General features: G+C 39.5%; 1 protein-coding gene across 2 annotated transcripts in view; it reads left to right on the plus strand.

Moving 5' to 3' along the window:
- The window catches only part of fbn1 (fibrillin 1), a 63,507-nt gene that overhangs the window by 35,819 nt on the left and 8,956 nt on the right, over window positions 1-18,732 (plus strand). For both annotated transcript variants that reach the window (XM_077519370.1, XM_077519371.1), the window contains 28 exons: window positions 44-169; window positions 526-651; window positions 3,789-3,911; window positions 4,121-4,243; window positions 4,329-4,454; window positions 5,587-5,709; window positions 5,806-5,928; window positions 6,055-6,222; window positions 6,774-6,842; window positions 6,919-7,044; window positions 7,951-8,073; window positions 8,561-8,719; window positions 8,793-8,864; window positions 9,172-9,297; window positions 9,383-9,505; window positions 10,595-10,720; window positions 10,795-10,911; window positions 11,004-11,129; window positions 11,215-11,334; window positions 12,385-12,510; window positions 14,720-14,872; window positions 14,981-15,043; window positions 15,111-15,236; window positions 15,326-15,445; window positions 15,837-15,959; window positions 16,844-16,975; window positions 17,786-17,911; window positions 18,332-18,538. In XM_077519370.1, coding sequence (XP_077375496.1) covers window positions 44-169; window positions 526-651; window positions 3,789-3,911; window positions 4,121-4,243; window positions 4,329-4,454; window positions 5,587-5,709; window positions 5,806-5,928; window positions 6,055-6,222; window positions 6,774-6,842; window positions 6,919-7,044; window positions 7,951-8,073; window positions 8,561-8,719; window positions 8,793-8,864; window positions 9,172-9,297; window positions 9,383-9,505; window positions 10,595-10,720; window positions 10,795-10,911; window positions 11,004-11,129; window positions 11,215-11,334; window positions 12,385-12,510; window positions 14,720-14,872; window positions 14,981-15,043; window positions 15,111-15,236; window positions 15,326-15,445; window positions 15,837-15,959; window positions 16,844-16,975; window positions 17,786-17,911; window positions 18,332-18,538 — 3,501 coding nt within the window. The remainder of the gene's footprint in view (window positions 1-43; window positions 170-525; window positions 652-3,788; window positions 3,912-4,120; window positions 4,244-4,328; window positions 4,455-5,586; window positions 5,710-5,805; window positions 5,929-6,054; window positions 6,223-6,773; window positions 6,843-6,918; window positions 7,045-7,950; window positions 8,074-8,560; window positions 8,720-8,792; window positions 8,865-9,171; window positions 9,298-9,382; window positions 9,506-10,594; window positions 10,721-10,794; window positions 10,912-11,003; window positions 11,130-11,214; window positions 11,335-12,384; window positions 12,511-14,719; window positions 14,873-14,980; window positions 15,044-15,110; window positions 15,237-15,325; window positions 15,446-15,836; window positions 15,960-16,843; window positions 16,976-17,785; window positions 17,912-18,331; window positions 18,539-18,732) is intronic.

An 18,732-nucleotide genomic window follows, 5' to 3' on the forward strand; every position in this document is an offset into this window, starting at 1 on the left:
CTGATGGGTTTTTTTTTGTTTTTTGTTTTGTTTTGTTTTTCAGATATTGACGAGTGTGAGGAGAGCCCAGACATCTGTGATGGAGGCCAGTGTACCAACACGCCGGGGACTTACCAGTGTCTCTGCTTCGATGGCTTCATGTCATCCGAGGACATGAAGACCTGCCTGGGTAACGGATATCATTTTATGCCCAAAACAAAACGAAGCAGCGTAACACTGTATTGTTTTATTTTGGGGGGAACGTATGATCATTTACAAGATCATCCAAAAGATGTGTCATGAGAATAGGATTTTATGACTCAGGCTGGGTGAGTAATATTGTTGTTGATGATATTAAAGTGAACATTGTGGTAGAAAGGAATGTGTGACATTTCGATGCGTGGTTCCAATGAGACAGAAAACAAAAAGCCCGAAACAATGATTTGAGCGCATAGAAATGGGTCGACAAGTGCCCATTGTGCTGCTAATTAAAATAAAACACATGCTTGTCCATCATGTCACTGTTTGTCTTTGTTTATTCTTAAGATGTGGACGAGTGTGAGCTCAACCCCAACATCTGCCTGAGTGGAAACTGTGAGAACACAAAGGGATCCTTCATCTGTCACTGCGATCTGGGATACTCTGTACGCAAAGGAACTACAGGCTGCACAGGTGAGCGGCACTGGCACGCTTCGGCGTCATTGTCAGGGAACACCAGCTTTGCTACAGCAGCAGGTCCGCCATATTGGATGTGGCAGTACCGCCATTTACGTACTGTAAATCGACTACTGACAAAGTTAATGCAAACATTCTCTGTGTAATCTGAAGAAAAAAGAAACATATGTAGGTAAGATATATTTTCTTCCAATTGTTGTCATTTTTAGCTGATTTGCCACATGAGTCAGTTCACAGTGTTAGCAAAGCTATGGGAACACACTGTTTTGATAGCTTAAAAGCCTAGCCAACGCTAGGTAGCTCCTGGTTTAATAAATAAATAAATAAATAAATAAATAACATTTGTTGTGCCAAATTACTATATATCAAATTAGTTTATATAATTGACATTAAAAAAAAATCACAATTACTTTTCTACTGTACTTTTTGTGCCCCCCCCAACCAGCATGTGGGCACATGCTGCTTATAGTCAGGTGCGGCTTATGTATGTACAAAATGCTTTTCCCTTTAGAAATGTACTGGGTGCGGGTTATAATCAGGTGCGCCCTATAGTCCGGGAATTACGGTACTTTTGCCACCTTTGCCTGTCAGTCGAAAAACATGTGTGAAAGTGAGGAAGCAAAGAGGAGTTGTGCTGCGGTTTGGTTGAAAAGTGGCTTTCGCGAGGGAGAATGTCTGGCTAACCAGAGGTAACTCGAGCATTGCTCAATATCATCCGAGACCACATGGGCAAGCTAGCACACACGTCACAACAAAAGCAACAGGAGCTGTGATTCTTGCTTTGAAACGCATGTACAGTATCACATTGCACCGGTGTTTATACCGTTGCTGCTCTTTCATTAAGGTGAGTTAAACATTACGTGATAGTTGGAGGAGCTCTGCAGTCTGTAATCACCTGAGATGGCTCCAGAACACATAAATACAAAGCCCATCCGGCCCGATAGAGTTTAAACTCCTTGTTCGTCTAGCCTGAGTGAATTCTGATTTACAATGGCTCTTAAAAGACTGCTGGAGAGGACGAGTTGACAGCTTGGATGGGATCTGATCTGGCCTTTTCTCACTAAAATAAGTCAGACGCACACTCAGCATTAGCATGTCTACCTTCAGACACAAATAAACAGACAGTCTGATGTGTGATTAAAAGTAGCTATACACACATTTGCTTTCCTGGTCCCTTCGAAATATCCACTACAGCCAATTCTGATTCACTGTTTGGGAACTTAAGCTCCAAAATATTGCGGAACCATGGCAGCAATTAACTGCAGAGCAATTCCACAAAAATAGGCATACATTTCTTTGTAAATGGATTTCATTAATGTAACACTCCAACCATAGAATCCTAGAAATTATAACAAATATATGTTGTTGTTGTTTCCCCCACAAGATATAGCATGGTGCTTCTGCAACATGTTTGTCATTTTTATTTCTCAAGACAACAGTTTACCCCAAAAATTTTAACACAAGAAAAAATGACAAAATTAATCAAAACCAAATCAGCAAAAACACAAACCATAAATTGTCTTGTCTTCTTGTATGGTATCCACAGTGATCTTATTAAAATAAATAAATAAATGAATGAATAAAAAAATCTGGCCTTGCTATTGAATTGCAATTTTCCCCTTGACTCAAGTCACGAGTCAACAATTGTCATTTGATCAAGTGTGGCGCATGTGTGAGGATGAATGACATCTGGATAAGCTGTTGATGACGCTCTCACCAGGATAACGTGTCAGTTGCATCCCACAACACTGAAAACCACAGGCAGGCTCCGTGACTTTGTTCATGTGTTGTATTTATGTGTGTTTAGGAGCTGATTGGAAAGTTTAGATGGGTGGAAATGTCCTAGTGTGGGTGGTGTCCTCGTTGTGCTGGAGAATATTCAAGATGATGTACTAAACTGGTGGACTTTTCCACCGCAGGTGTTACTGCAGTGCCATAATAGCAAGCATTTTTACTTTCGAACAGGATGTGAAGCTGGCACAGATTTCTCTTTATTTGTTTCCCCTTTGTTGCCCATCATCTGTCAAACATTTGCCCGTTAAACGGAACCTCATCCTTGACACCAGCTGTGGCCGCTGACACACTTCTTGCCTTGTTTGTGTTTTATATTTGCACATGAGAATGAGTTCCTGTTTAATGTGCTTGCATCAAAGCTTGGAGGAAAAATATATTTAATTCCTTCTGTGATCCAGGCAGATTTATTTGCTTTCAGCCTCATATTAATCCCATCATCAAATGCAATGTAAATAAGTCATAACCTTTCTTGGGGGAGACCATAAACTGGCAGTGCTGATCTCTAATTGACTGTTTTGAATTACTACCCTGTCTCACGAGTGCCCGCATCTTTAAGTGAGTGCAAAACAGACAAAATAGATGCCTTCATTGTGCACACCCACAAATGTAATCACAAACTCCTGTCACAAGAAGGAATCATGCCAGATCACGGCAATACAAAATACTCCTTTCACTTCTGCATTTCTGTGCATCTGGGTCATTTCAGCACACTGTTACAATTGGTGCTGGCCTCTCCTAGCTCCATTTTTCAGGCAGACTCCTCTAAATTTTAAATGCAGTATTAAGCAGGACACCTTTACACCCAATTGCCTCGCGTTTGGGGTGAGTTAAATCAAACATAGGATTCTTTCATAGAGTGACACTTTTTTCAAATGGTTTGGTTGTTTCTTCCACTAACACTTCCAATTCCATCACTTGAAACTTCATTCTGTGTTGGAAAGAAGGAGAAAGGAGAAGCGACAGTAGAACAGGCCAAAACCCAGATGTCGGGGTAATGCAGGGGGAGAGATTAGTTTTGTGGTTAGCCAAATGCAAGAGTAAGTTGGAATGCCTGTAGTTGTATGTGTATTAGTGCTCACTATTTTGACTTCAACTTCATGATTTAACCCCCTGCAGGTGAGTGTTTTAGTAGCAGTAATAGTTAGAATACTATCTTCAGGGTCATCTTTTTTTGGATACAGAAGTCAACCAAAAGGTTTTAGTTCTGTAATTTCCCACTTTTGCTTTGATGCAGTTGAAATCCACTGAGCTGTGTTACGTGAACACACCCACTGGAATAAAGCACCAAGTCAAATCTTTGAACCATGACAATATCTATTTATTTCACCTCTCTTTAACAGATATCAATGAGTGTGAAATTGGAGCGCACAACTGTGACAGACACGCGACATGCACCAATACAGCAGGTAGTTTCAAATGCAACTGTGCTCCTGGATGGATTGGCGACGGTATTAAATGCACAGGTAACTCAAGCATTACACATAAAAATAAATGTGGATTATACAAATGCAGATGTTATAATAACACACTTTCCCAACGTACTTTTGTAAAGAATTGTAAAGAATTTCATTTGAGTGAAGCCTTTTATTCGTTCAAATGTTTTGACAGTATACTGTAAACACATTTGAATGTCACATTATGTTTGAATGAATGTTTTTATTTTTTTGTAAAGACCTGGATGAGTGCTCCAATGGGACCCACATGTGCAGCAACAACGCTGAATGTGTCAACACCATGGGCTCATATCGCTGTGCATGCAAGGATGGATTTTCTGGGGACGGCTTCTTTTGCTCAGGTCACATATGCAAGCCAGAACCCCGACTCAGATTATGGACTACATTATTAAAAGACTGTCTGTTTTGTGTAACCTCCAATTGCAGACAGCGACGAGTGCGCAGAAAATGGGAACCTGTGTGAGAGTGGCCACTGTCTGAACATGCCTGGTGGCTACCGCTGTGAATGTGACATGGGCTTCATCGCCACCGCTGACGGCAAGGCTTGTGAGGGTAAGACAAGATCCTGGCAACGCAACATTGAATCATTTCTCATTTAAAATGGTTTTGTCATGAATGCTAACTTGTTTATCCTCTTGAGGGGGAAAAAAAATTCATCCAAACAGAGAATGTATTCAAATGGGACTCATGAGGTATTGGAATGAGGCATGATAAGTCATGCACAAATTAATAGATTGGTTTTGATTGAATCAGTTGCAGCGACACGAAGGAAAAGGCGGACAAAGTAACCTGCTAGAAAAAAGATTAAAAGTAGCAAAAGGTTAGTTTATCATTCCATCACAACATCTGTGGATTAATAAATAACCGATCAACTAGCAACAAAGCATTCTGAAAGTATGTGGCCAGTATGTGACAATTTTGTTTGATTATTCCAGACAAGTTCAAAACTGATTGCATAAACAGTGAGTGAAATGCTGGAGATAGGACTGTAGGTCCCACAATGTGTGCCGGGAAAGAAGGGCATCTGGTCACCTTATGTTAACTCTTGACAATTCATGGAGCTCATTTAAAAATAATCATGCAATATTCAAATTACTGAGGTAATAGATGATTGCATGTACAGAAGTTGACCTTAGCGATAGCTATATAAGCTCAGTCCATTTACCATTTATGAGATGAACACAATAAAAAAACAGGGAGCAGATGACTGTGATTCATACCTCACGCAGGATCTAATTGAATGAGTATGCTGAAGTCATTGTGTGGATGTGTCAACATCCTGAGATGACCTTTCCTTGTCCTTCCTTTTCTTCATCACAAGTAAAAGGACAAGGGTATGAATCGTATAAAATTCTTGGGAAGCTTCTCTAGTTGTGTACAATGTGCGTCAGCAACATTCCAGGACTGGCTTTACAAAAGATACATTCCAATGTGTCTGCTCACAGTGCCTTGAGCATCTGACAGTTCCTTGCCGAGAAGGTTGGAACAACTTCTTTACTCACTTGAATGACATTTTTTCTTCACCCAAGAGCATTAATCTGGGGAAGTTGTGAGTGAGGCATTCACATCCTATTGCAGGCTGACAATTTTCCACCCATGATCCCATAATCCCTCAACGTCCCTTCCCTCTCTCTTGTACCATCTCTCCATTATTTCATCCTTCCTCTCCGTTTCTATTTCACAGACATTGACGAATGTACCTTCGCTGACATCTGTGTCAATGGACGTTGCAAGAATATCCCAGGCCTTTTCAGATGTGAATGTAACATTGGTTATGAACTGGACAGGAGTGGCGGCAACTGCACAGGTATGATGCTGTTTCTTATTTTGTTTCTTCAGAAAAGCTTATTGACAACATATATGATAGTGACATTGTTGAAACTTTTTGCAATGTTTTTTTCAGATATTAATGAATGTGCAGACCCAACCATTTGCATAAATGGAATTTGTGTAAACATCCCCGGAAACTACCACTGCAACTGCCCAACAGATTTTGAGCTTAACCCCACCCGGGTGGGATGTGTAGGTGAGACATAAAAGCTTCTCTAAATGTTAATGATTAGTTCCTGACAATATAATGAGGTGAAGGTAATTTAAAAAAAAAAAAAAAAACTTTTTTTTTTTTTTTTTTTTTTTTTTTTTGTACAAACAGACACTCGCTCTGGAAGCTGCTATCTGGATGTGCGCACCCGAGGAGACTCATCTGAGAGCCTGGACTGCTCCAATGAGATTGGAGTCGGTGTTTCGAAGGCATCTTGTTGCTGTTCTCAGGGCCACGCTTGGGGAAACCCCTGTGAATTATGCCCGGCTCTCAACTACAGTGAGTCAACAAGTCCTTTCTTTGACATGACATGCGCTTTACTTGTCTCTTCACATTGCCAATTGAGGACACTGTGATGTCATTTGAGGTTTGCCACAGCAAGCAAAATTGCAGCGAGCATGTCAACCCCCCGTAAACAACATAAACACGAGAAATTGTCTGCATGAGCCGTCGGGCTCTGATCAGTGACAGTTTGCTGTTTTGGATGATTAGTTACAGGAAATGAACCAATTTGCTCATTAGAACACTTGAAGTCATTTGCTGTTATTATTACTGTCAGCAGAAATGTCAGGCTTGGATAAATGTTGTCATTCAGTACACTGCCAACATTCAGGCTTAAGACTTGACTCCTGAATGTGCGTATGGGTGTTTACCATAATTGGTGTGACTGATAAAATTGCCAGCAGAAGGCTAGAAACCTTATAAGGAATGCTTTCTATGGAACAAAAGCATCTTTATGATACTTCCACCTTTCTCACATCAACAAAGCTACACAAGATGACCTTTGTGTCGAGTTAATGTTTTTTATGATTTGTCATTGTGCCCTACAGCCGAGTATAAGACCCTGTGTCCAGGTGGCGAAGGCTTCAGACCGAACCCCATCACTGTCATCTTGGAAGGTCAGATGCGAACATTGGGCTAGAAAGACTCCTGCATGGAAATTGCACCCTCATTGTGATTTTTCTTCTCTGACAGACATCAATGAGTGTCAGGAACTTCCAGGCTTGTGTCAGGGAGGAGAGTGCATCAACACCTTTGGGAGCTTTCAGTGTGAATGTCCCAGAGGTTTTGCACTCAACCAAGATACCAGAATCTGCGAAGGTATTACGTGATGAGTGATGCAATGGTTAAATCCAAAAAAATAGCCAAACACAACCATGTCATAAGCAGAAATGAATCTCCATGCACTTTCCTTCGTGGCTGACCAGCTCCTTCTGCATTGAAGCATTACGGTTATCCAAATAAACAGGCTTACACAAATTATCTAGCTTATTTTTACTCATTAATGTCTAAAAGGAGGCACCGTAATGCTGCACGGTGAGGGAACAGACATTTGAGCGTTGAGACTTAATAGATTTGTACTCAATGGGGTATATTCACTATGATCTATGAGTCTTGTTTAGTTCTTTATGATGGGTTTTTAAAAGGGCCAAGGGTGTTCTTATTGTTCAATACATTCATTACATGCATTGTTAAGTTTGGACTGTTGTCAACTAGAAGAGATTTTAGTGTGCTCAGGGGGTTAGTCTGTTGTATTCTCAAGTCAGTATCCATTGACAACCACGTGCATGGAGACGGTTACAGAGGTGTGGTAACCATGTGTTGTTGTTTTTTTAAAACTTTGAATCTTTATTCCCCCGCCCATGCTGACTCGCAAATTATCCGATTTCACTCAGTTCTCCCTGGAACCACAAATGTTCTTCACAAATACAAAAATCATTCTCCTGGACTTTTATTCCCTGATATACTGCCGGCACAGGCACTCAGTCTTCTTGCTAAACCAGACTAATTGTCTTAAAAATGGAACACAGATGTGGCATAGCTTTCAAATGAATCTTATCTTACACCAAAAAAGCATAATAAATAAATCAAATACATGCTCATTGCATAGAATTATTTATTTAAATTGGAAATAAAATGTGTCATAAAATGGTGACTTTGTAAAGTACTTTCCTATAAGTAGCAAGTGAATAATATGATACTCGAATAACCTTTTTTTGTGCGCAGATATCAACGAGTGTGAACGTCCAGGTATTTGTGGGCCCGGCCAATGTTACAACACCATCGGAAACTACACCTGCATCTGCCCCGTGGACTACATGCAAGTCAATGGGGGCAACAATTGCATGGGTACGTCTGCATGCCATATACTGGATACGAAATGTAATTATCCTGTCCACCAATGAGCTCATGTTGGAATTGCAACATTTGTCACATTAAATTGAAGAATGATGATATCAGACACTTCCATCTCTTTCTGTTAAGTTCCTTAACTCAAAACACTTCCCCCATTTAAACTACAGTGACTAGCTGTATTGCAGTTATATTAGTTTTTTGTTTTGTTTTTTTCCACAGAGGATAAAGAATACATGCCCTTTGAGTATTATTTTGTCTGTCTCTATTTGTTCAAATATCAGTTGCATAGAGCATTATAACAGCAACTTAAATGCTATTCCTTGGCCCATGCATGGCATTCATCATTATGTGTTAGCAAACATTAAGCTAACATAAACATACTCAAAGGCAAATGTGTGTGGTTGTTTTAAATACACTTCAATATTAAGCAGGATTACAACAACCATCTTTTTTTTTTTACCTATTATGTCATCACTTACAGATATGAGGAAGAGCTATTGCTACAGGAACTTTTATTCCGACAATCGAACATGTGACGGAGAGCTAACCTTCAACATGACTAAAAAGAAGTGCTGCTGTGCCTACAACATTGGTCGTGCGTGGAATAAACCCTGTGAGCAGTGTCCTGTGCCCAGCAGCGGTAAGCTAACTTATACTTACACTCAAACTGTACAATCATAAACACACGCTGAAGTATATGTTTCTCCACTCAGATGAGTTTGCCATCCTGTGCGGCAGTGAGAGACCAGGCTATTATATCGACATCACCACTGGAAGAGTTATTGGTAACAGTTGAAAGATGACAATTGAACTTACACTCAGACATATTTAAGCACAACTTTTAAATACAAAGCTACCAAATAAACCTTATATGATACATATTCATTAGGGTAATAAAGCCTATTAATTTGAAATGCATGTTGAAATGGTGTTAAAATTCTCCTAAAAAGGTAAATGGGAATTTGTCATGTAAAAAAAAACTACATAAATCTTAAGTTAGGCTTAAATATTTCTGTGATTGTAGTTTTACTTACAAACTTTTTGTGAGTAGTGTAATTAAATATTGAATATTTTTCTTGCTCCTTGCACTAGATATTGATGAGTGCAGGGAAATCCCTGGCGTGTGTGAGAACGGAGTATGCATCAACATGATCGGTAGCTTCAGATGCGAGTGCCCCATCGGCTTCATCTACAATGACAAGCTACTGATTTGTGAAGGTACAACATTGACTGACTTTCCATATCCTGATGTACAGTATATACCAGGTCAAACTGATAGCAAATGCCATTCTCCTGTTCTTAGATATCGATGAGTGTCAGAATGGGCCTGTGTGTCAGCAGAATGCAGCCTGCTTAAACATGCCTGGGAGCTACCGCTGCGAGTGCAGACCTGGATATCGCCTCAGCCCGACCGGACAATGCCTAGGTTTCTTATGTCCTTCAATTACACCATTTTTTTAATGTTTATTTGACACTTTACTTATGCTGGTAGTGGTGCCGATGTCTCCTAATGTGTCAGGAAATATTATGAAGCTCTGGTAGAAACACAATACAAACATAAAGCATCAGAGAGGGCTCTGGTTGAAGTTGAAAGTGCTCTTGTCAGGAAGTTGCTTGTAGATTACATTGCACATTACATTAAATGTGGTAATTATTAAATCCATGAATAATTAAAAAAACAAAACATGTTGCTGATACATGTAGTAAACCTAATTTATTGTAGGGGGACACATTTCAAACTCAAATTCACCAGGTGAAAATCAGAAGGAAAAAAAAAAAAAAGACCATATAATATTTTGTATGATTTTACTCATATCAGATGCTTTAAAAATATTTAAGCTTATTAAAATATATTTTAATTTACTTTTTTTTAATCACTTGCAAATTAACTTTTTGAAGTATTCCTTCATGCCTCATCTCATCATCTCACTCACATCTTCTTCCCGTCAGCCCTTTTTCTTTTCGGATATTTTACATGCTGTAATTGTATGATGAAATGTTCAATTTGTCACAATGATGTCCGAAAGGAAAAATGAACAAATAAAACCAAACCAAACCAAACCACACCACATAGTTCTTCAAATCCAGCTTGCTTTATGCTATTTGTCCCTCCCAGTTAATGTTATTATAAAACTGACTCATAAAATAAAGTAGAATTAAACATAAATATGAAAATGTTCAACCCAACCATAGAATTTCATAATATGGTTATAAAATGCTGTAGACCTTCTAAAATATAAAATGCCATATATATGATATAAAATAATATAAATCGTCATAGACCAGGTCAGAGATTCTAGCAAAAAATGTCATGGTACCGGTAATTTTACATGTTAAAAAAATGTCTATTTTAACACATGACAGAACAGCAACTCATACAAACAGAGCAAACTTACACAACACCTTTTCCAGTCGACCTCAGTTCACCTGGCTTTTTGTGGCACAATGTGGTACTGCACTGAATATGTGTAATTCTAATTCAGACTTCCTTGAGTTTGTTTTGTCTTTTCCTTAGATCGTAATGAATGTGTGGAGAATGCCGGTGTTTGCAATCCTGGTCAGTGCATCGACACATTAGGGAGCTACCGCTGCCTCTGCCCCAATGGGTTTAAAACAACCCGGGACCAGTCAATGTGTGTTGGTAAGACATTTTTTTTACCCTTGCATTGATGCGAGTGAGTACTATCTTGTTTGATCTTAAAATGACATTTTTAGACACGGACGAGTGTGAGCAACAACCCTGCGGCAACGGAACCTGTAAGAACACTGTGGGCTCGTACAACTGCCTCTGCTACCCGGGATTCCAGAATTCACACAACAGTGATTGTATAGGTACCGTACATGCATATTTGCATTGAAAACGGACGTGAGAACCACAGCATGTATTTAATGGTAATATACAACTGCATTTGTGTTGTGTTCAGACATTGACGAGTGCTCCAGCCAGAGGGGTCTCTGTCGTAACGGACAGTGTGTGAACACTGTGGGCAACTTCCTGTGCGTGTGCAACGATGGCTATGAACTTACTGCGGATGGAAGACTGTGTGTAGGTAAGAAAGAGATTTTCATGTGTACTGTACCGGATGATGTATGAGATTTACATGATGCGTCGCTCATACCGCCCTTTCTTCTCAGATATAAATGAATGTGTAGTAAATCCTGGCACATGCGGAGTTGGCACTTGTTTGAATCTGGATGGCTCGTACAGATGCATATGCCCACCTGGATATTATCTCCATGAAGAAACATGCGAAGGTAACCTTAATGTGAACGCAGACAGTCACTCACAAAGCCTGGTAACAAGCAATCACAGAAACAAAAATCGGGATCTGCTATATAGGTCCACATCAAAATGGTTTCTTCCATTAACCGTTCCACATAGCTCTGGTTTATTGTAAAGCAATTTATGGATTTATGCTAGTAACATATGTACAAGCTTGCATAAAACAAAGGCAAAAACAGAATTGACTGCTTTACACTTTATGCTTTATACACTTTATCACATTTGACGTTAAATATTGTATTCAATTCAAGTTAAATGAAAAGTGCCTCACTCCCTTCAAAAAAAGTTCTAACCCCTGCATTTTTGCTAAACCGTTTTAGGCAATGAGCTCTTCATATTCTACTGTACTTAACATGAAAGCTGTCTGTTCAGTCAGGATTATGCGAAAATATTTTCCCCAACTATATTTAAGTTCTTTATTAAGAGACAATCTTTAATTTAGTAAATGACTGGTTTGTTACCGTTAATTTCTTTGAAGAGTTCCCAACTTAAAAAAAAAAAAAAAAAAAAGTACAAATTTTGCAACTCTAGACCTGCGATGGATCATCTCCTGACGTAATTACTGCAAAAAAAAAGGGGAAAAAAGGGGCATTTTGCTAACATAAATTCCATGAATGAATAAAAATAAAGTGTTTTGCCTGCGCTGCTTCCCATCCATGTCTCATTTCTCTCCTCCTTCTCACATGTGGGAGTGGGCCCGAACTAGAATGCTTGGATTGTTTATGTAGTGGTGCTGATGAAGAGATATTCGGCAGACTTCAACACATTCCTACTAAGGGCTCTGTTCTTGGAAGCAGGGAGGAACGGCACTAAATTCTTAACCGTAAGAGCAGCAGCTGGTCATTGTGATGGCCGAACGCATAACAGCAAGGTTATTCCCCTGTTCTCTTCACAAATCGCGTATTTTAATAAACTCTGATTTACCGACTTCACTCATTTGACCCCATCCCCATTAACCAGATGAAGCAAAAGACCCCAGGGGGAACTTCTGTGCCGATTTTGATGTGATTTTTATGTTCCAGACATTGACGAGTGTTCGCAGTCACCTGAGATCTGTATGTTCGGAACCTGCTCCAACACAGAGGGAAGCTTCACCTGCTTATGCCCTGAGGGCTTCCAACTGTCTGCTTCGGGACGCAGATGTTTAGGTAAGTACGTGAGAGAAACGACTATGTCATAGATGAGGTGCAAGCCGTATCTGTGTAGTTTTTTCCTCCTGCGCCAAAAAAGCACTCAATGTCCCTGCTGCTTTCGGGTGCCTCTGGACCGACCACCTTCCCATCGCCTCACCCGTGTGTATGTGTGTGTTTATGCATTGCATGTGCGTGTTTAGGGCTTGGGGCGGGAGCATCGAGTCCACTGTTAGGGAGTTCCTTTGAAACACTCAAGCGATGACATCAGCGGTTCTGAAGAGGTGGATTAAAGTTTGCATTTCGCCCCTCTCCCTTATGCGTCAAGCGTGCTTGACTGATGGGTGGGGGATGAATTAGGGCAGCAGGGTGGAGGGTGAGAAACAAGGGCAATAAATGAGATCAAGGATAAATCCCGTCACACTTGTTATAGGGTTGTTTTTGTAGTAAAGGATGATTGACATGCAAAGGATAGAGAAAATGACACCGTGTCCCATAAGTCACTTTACATATTTTGTTTTAGGTATCATTCAGACAGATGTGAGGCCATCAGCAGTTGACAGCTTAGGCTTTGAAATATTTTGTAAGGATATTGTATAGCTCTTGTTTTGGATCACATCAGGTACACTTCATAAAGTTTTGGTAATATCATTTATCTTGTTCTTATGACATCGTCTGCCACTGATTGAAAGGACTGCTTTGTCTATGATTGCAATTCTGCTTAACATCTAAATGCATTTCAACTAGGGATGTTAAAATTAGTGTGTTAATTTTGAGTTCATTTAAAATTCCTTTAATGCCAACGCAGCAGAGAGGTCCACGTCAAAATTTAGTAGTAATCAATTTAATAATAATGCATATATTTGTGGAGGCTGGGGTCAAGTTATATTTTACCATTTTAAAAAGGTAAAATATTTCACAAGTTACTTCATGTTAAAGACTAGATAGCTCTTAATATGAAAATAAGAATGCACTGAGCTGTCATCGTCTTACAATTGCAATTATGCCATCTAGTGGCATAAAATGACATCAACACAAAACAATATCACACTCGTTTTTACAGTAAAGTAGCCTACAATAAAATTTTAAGTAACTCAATTTTATGAATTATTATGAAATGACTGTATCAATGGCTAAAAGATGCAGCCATATTTCTATTTAACATTTTTTCCCACTTAGAAAAAACTTTTTTTTATTGTACATTTTATTGTACATTTAGAATAGATGATTAATCGTGAGTTAACTATTGACGTCATGCGATTAATTATGATTAATAATTTTAATCACCTCTCATTTTAACACAATATCTGTGCACAAGGCATCACGTGTTTGCGGAAATATCTGTGGATTGGTTTTGTGTAGCCAAGTAACTGAACCCACAAAGACGCTGTGTACACAGCACCAGGTGTTCATGTCCTCGCCAGGTGCACGAGCGCTCATGTGTGTATGCCGTCTGTGGCGGTCAAGGCACTTATTTGTGCAGTTGGGTGAAAAGCTAGCAGGAGAGTGTGACCATGTGCTTCTCATTACAAGGGAGAGCCAGGAAGAACAAGAGTCCTCACAATCCTCGCTGTTTGCCAACCTCCCCAAGTCGTGTTAAGCGTTTTACCGTAAAGCAACTAACATTTACAAAAAAAAATAAAAAATCCCTTTGCTGACTTCAAATGTATCTGGGAGCTCACAGGAGCAAATTTGTGGAAAATGCGTTACTTCAGTAAGTGCGTAGGGTAGGATTCCAGATCATAATGCAAAAGCTTATCAACGAGAGAAGATATTTTGGACTATTTTGACCACTCAATTGATGGCAAAGATCTTCATTAAAATGTATTACAATATTTTGACATGTACAAATATTATGAATGTCATACACAAACAGTCAAAATTAATAGTGTGATTAATCCGTGTTAATACATGATTAATGCGATCATTTTTTGTGATTGATCAATGAGTCAACACTTTAACTTTGACAGCACTATTTTTACATAAAGTGCCATTTTTGTGATGGTTTTAGGAGGCTTGAACAGATTAATGGGATTTCATTGGGGAATATTGATTTGATATGCAAGTAAACTGATTTATGAGCTTGGTAGCAAGGTACGACTGTTTGGGGTTTCGTATGTCCTTAAACTTAAGTCCAAATGCTTTGGCCTGTCATTTCCATTTCAAATTGTGTTATCTGTTTGCCTCATATTGTTGCTTTCCATTTCATGTGTTTGCCCATGTTTAGATGTACGCGTCAACTACTGCTATACAAGGTTTGAAAATGGGCGCTGTCAGGTTCCAAAGCCTCAGAATACTTCCAAGGAAGAATGCTGCTGCACTGGAATGCCGGGTCAAGGCTGGGGAGATCCCTGTGAAATCTGCCCTGGCAAGACAGAGGGTAGGTTTCCATCACACAGGACAAAAAAAAACAAAAAAAACTCACAAGTATGCTGATTCATACGAGACATTTTTTGGTATTAATGACTCTTGTGATATAATGTTCCAGAGGCGTATCCACTTCTCTGTAAAAATAAGGGATATCAACGCGGGATCGATGAGGTTCCAAAAGGTATGAGTGGCATCTACCATGAATCTTTCTCCTCTGACACATCATATTAACTTTGCTTCTCTTTTAGATATTGATGAATGCCTCAATAACCCCTGTCAAAACGGACAGTGCATCAACACAGACGGCTCTTTCCGCTGTGAATGTCAATTGGGGTTCCATCTAGACATCGGCTCATTTACATTTAATTGTGTAGGCAAGTGTCTTGTCATCAACCATTGTTGCTGCCTTTCTTTCATTCATGTGAGGTTATTAACATTATTTCAATGTTTATGTCCATTCCAGACACAGATGAGTGTGAAGTTGGAAACCCCTGCGGAAACGGTACATGCACAAATGTGATCGGAGGCTTTGAATGTGCATGTGACGAGGGCTTTGAGCCGGGTCCCATGATGACCTGCGAAGGTACGTGAAACGTAGTCTGTTTATCTACGATACTTTGTTGTCCTTCTTTTTCTTTCCCTTTCTTCCTCATTCTTCTGTTCTTTGCTTCCTTCTTCTTTGCATCTTTTCTCATTCCTTACAAAATACAAACATAGTACATAAAGTTGTTGTCTATCCTACCAATACCTGTAAATGAACACAAAAAACACATTATCCACTTAAAACATGGACATTTTTTATTACGATTAACCTATGTTACATGGTCATGTGACATACAAACCTTTGCAGCGCATGTTTAAACTGAAAACCATAATTTTAAATTAAACTAATGTAAAAATGCACGAAAAGATGAATGAGTATTTATCTTGTTGTTACCACTGAACTCTTGCAACATTTTTGTACTCTCTTCCAGACATCAACGAGTGTGCCCAGAATCCTCTGCTGTGTGCATTCCGCTGTGTAAATGTAGTGGGCTCCTACGAGTGCAAATGTCCAACAGGATACGTGCTGCGTGAAGATAAGAGGATGTGTAAAGGTACAACAACTACGCACTGACTAGTTACACACCATTTCAAATTAAGTACTGTATATACGCTCGTAATACTAGCCCCTTATAAAGTTACATAACATACTATGTCTTAAAACCTGAGAAAATGCAACCAGACGAGTGCTGCTTATACTTCCACTGTCTCAGATGGTGTGGGTACCATAGCAACGGTTGTATTTGGAGGGAAGCGCTGAGACAGGAGGAACCGCTCAGTGTCTGTAGCGTCATTGTTTATATCCCAGCTCCAAACAGACCGCCAAACTCTCTTACTACTTTTCTATATTCAACTTCTGTTTCCATGCCAGTTCCATATTGAGCAGATTAATAGGGGCCATAGTGGAGGTCTGTGTGCAAGTTAGCAATCAATACTTTAATTGCTCTGCGGCGAATAGTGAAAATCCTCAAAATAATTGATGGGCAGCTGCGTATAGATGGTGGCGATAAGAGTTTCATAAAGCATCAACACCATACATCTAGCATTACTTAATCATGAACCTATGGTGTACATATAACTATATGCACTAGTTAAATTATTCACCATTACATAGCATCTTCACATAGCATTAACTAGCAAAGCTGAACTAGCGCAAACTGATGTAACATCACAAACTGCAGGAGGACTTAACACACGGTTTAAAAAAAAAAAAAAAAAGTGAATATTACGCAAATTTGTGAATACCAAACTCCAAATACGTATGTGTTGCTTCACTGCAATACACCTTTTCTCTTTAGTTAAGTTTCTTGTGTTAAAGTGTACATGTGAAGCATCATCATTGGTGTGATTGAGGCACGTTTGCACATACTGTAGTATATACTGGAGGCAAGTACTATTATTTTTATAGTTGTTCATGCTTAGTATGTTTGTCTTGCAGACCAGAATGAATGTGAAGATGGTCTGGACGATTGTGCCAGCAGAGGAATGACCTGCAAAAACCTTATCGGTACATTTATGTGCATCTGCGCACCTGGATACACACGCCATCCGGGTGGAGATGGCTGCATTGGTAAGATTGATGGAACTTTTTTGCCCAAGATTTTGCAAGTGGCATTAATTTTGAGTTAATTAAGTTCCTGTAACGCCACTATTTTTTTTTTTTTTTTTTAAACATGATTAATGACCGCCCCTTTACTTGGAAAGCCTGTACTGGTGGAATTCCAGTCGCAACGCAGCAGACACGTCCACGTCAAAAATTTGCAGTAATAAATTTAATAATAATGCATATATTTGTGGAGACTGGTATCAAGTTGTATTTTACAATTTTAAAAATGTGCAGAATTTCACAAGTTATTTCATGTTAAAGATATTAAATATCTCTTAATATGCAAAAAAAAAATGCACTGAGCTGCCACCAACATTTTACAAATTCAATTATGCCCTCTAGTGGCAGAAAAATGACCTCAACACAAATCAATATCACGCTCGTATTTTACCGTACAGTATATCTTTGTAATTTTAACTCAATTTTTAGTTCAACATTTTCCCATTTTTATATTTACAGCAGTACGAAAATGTAGAAAAAACATTTTCTTGTACATTTAAAACAGATATAACATTTTCGATTACTCGTGAGTTAACTATTGAAGTCATGCGATTAACAGCAAAATATTGGAATCCGCATGCATGTATACATGTATGATGCAATGCAGTTCCACAACACATCACAAAGTAGTAGTTTCTGGCATGTGTAATACGTGTGACGGGCCTGGCGGCATTTCTGGTGGGGGCGCTGATGGTGAACCGACCGTACATGTACTGGTAATTGAGGTATTTCTTCTTGAAATTCCTCACATACTTCTCTATATGCCCATTTCAGATCTGAACGAATGCACCGCCAAACCGGGCATCTGTAAGAACGGCCGTTGTGAGAACACCATAGGAAGCTATCGCTGCAAATGTGACCAGGGATTCGTACCTAACCCCACACAGACAGAATGCATCGGTAAGTATGCGCATAATACCCAACTGACTCTCTGCATGTTTAACATAGACAAACAGTTGATGGTAGTTCTAGTGAATTTTATCCGCTTTGTGGCACTCTCCTATCTCGTTAATAACCATGTGTTTGTAACTGTCAAGATAGAGGAAAGGACATCGTTTCACAGGCTTCCTCCCAAATCTAAATACAGTATATACTTCAGATTCAAAGTGATGTACTGAAAAGCCTGTGAGAAACACTCCAAGGAAACTGAGGCTATCTGGCTTCTGACAGACATTAGCGATTGTGCATGTGGGTTATCTCCTCACGTCTGGTGCTGTCTGGGTGGCTTTGTCTGTTTCCCTTATTAGCCACCTCTTTGTTTGCTCATGTGATGGTTTGTCTCGCTCTCACGTTGCCTTCCCCGTGTCTCCCGACATCTAGATAACCGCGAGGGCTTCTGTTTCACTGAGGTTCTGACTACTCTGTGTCAGATGACATCCAGTAACAGAAACATGGTGACCAAGTCGGAGTGTTGCTGTGATGGGGGCAGGGGCTGGGGCAACAACTGTGAGCTTTGTCCGCTCCCTGGGACCACCCACTTTAAGAAAATGTGTCCTCTGGGACCTGGATATACCACTGATGGCAGAGGTATTCTGGAATTTCAAGTTAATTGTCTGTCTCATTATTCCCTATAAAGCCACACGTATCATATTAAATACAAGACATTTTGAGCTCTCTATTGAACTCTCTATTTTCACTGAAGCAACCCCCTTAGTTCCCGGCTGTTTTACTGGATTTTGATTGATTTCGCAAGGCCTACAGAATATTGTGTTCTATTGCTA

Source organism: Festucalex cinctus, chromosome 4 (genome assembly GCF_051991245.1).
Source record: "Festucalex cinctus isolate MCC-2025b chromosome 4, RoL_Fcin_1.0, whole genome shotgun sequence".
Classification (NCBI taxonomy): Eukaryota; Metazoa; Chordata; class Actinopteri; order Syngnathiformes; family Syngnathidae; genus Festucalex; species Festucalex cinctus.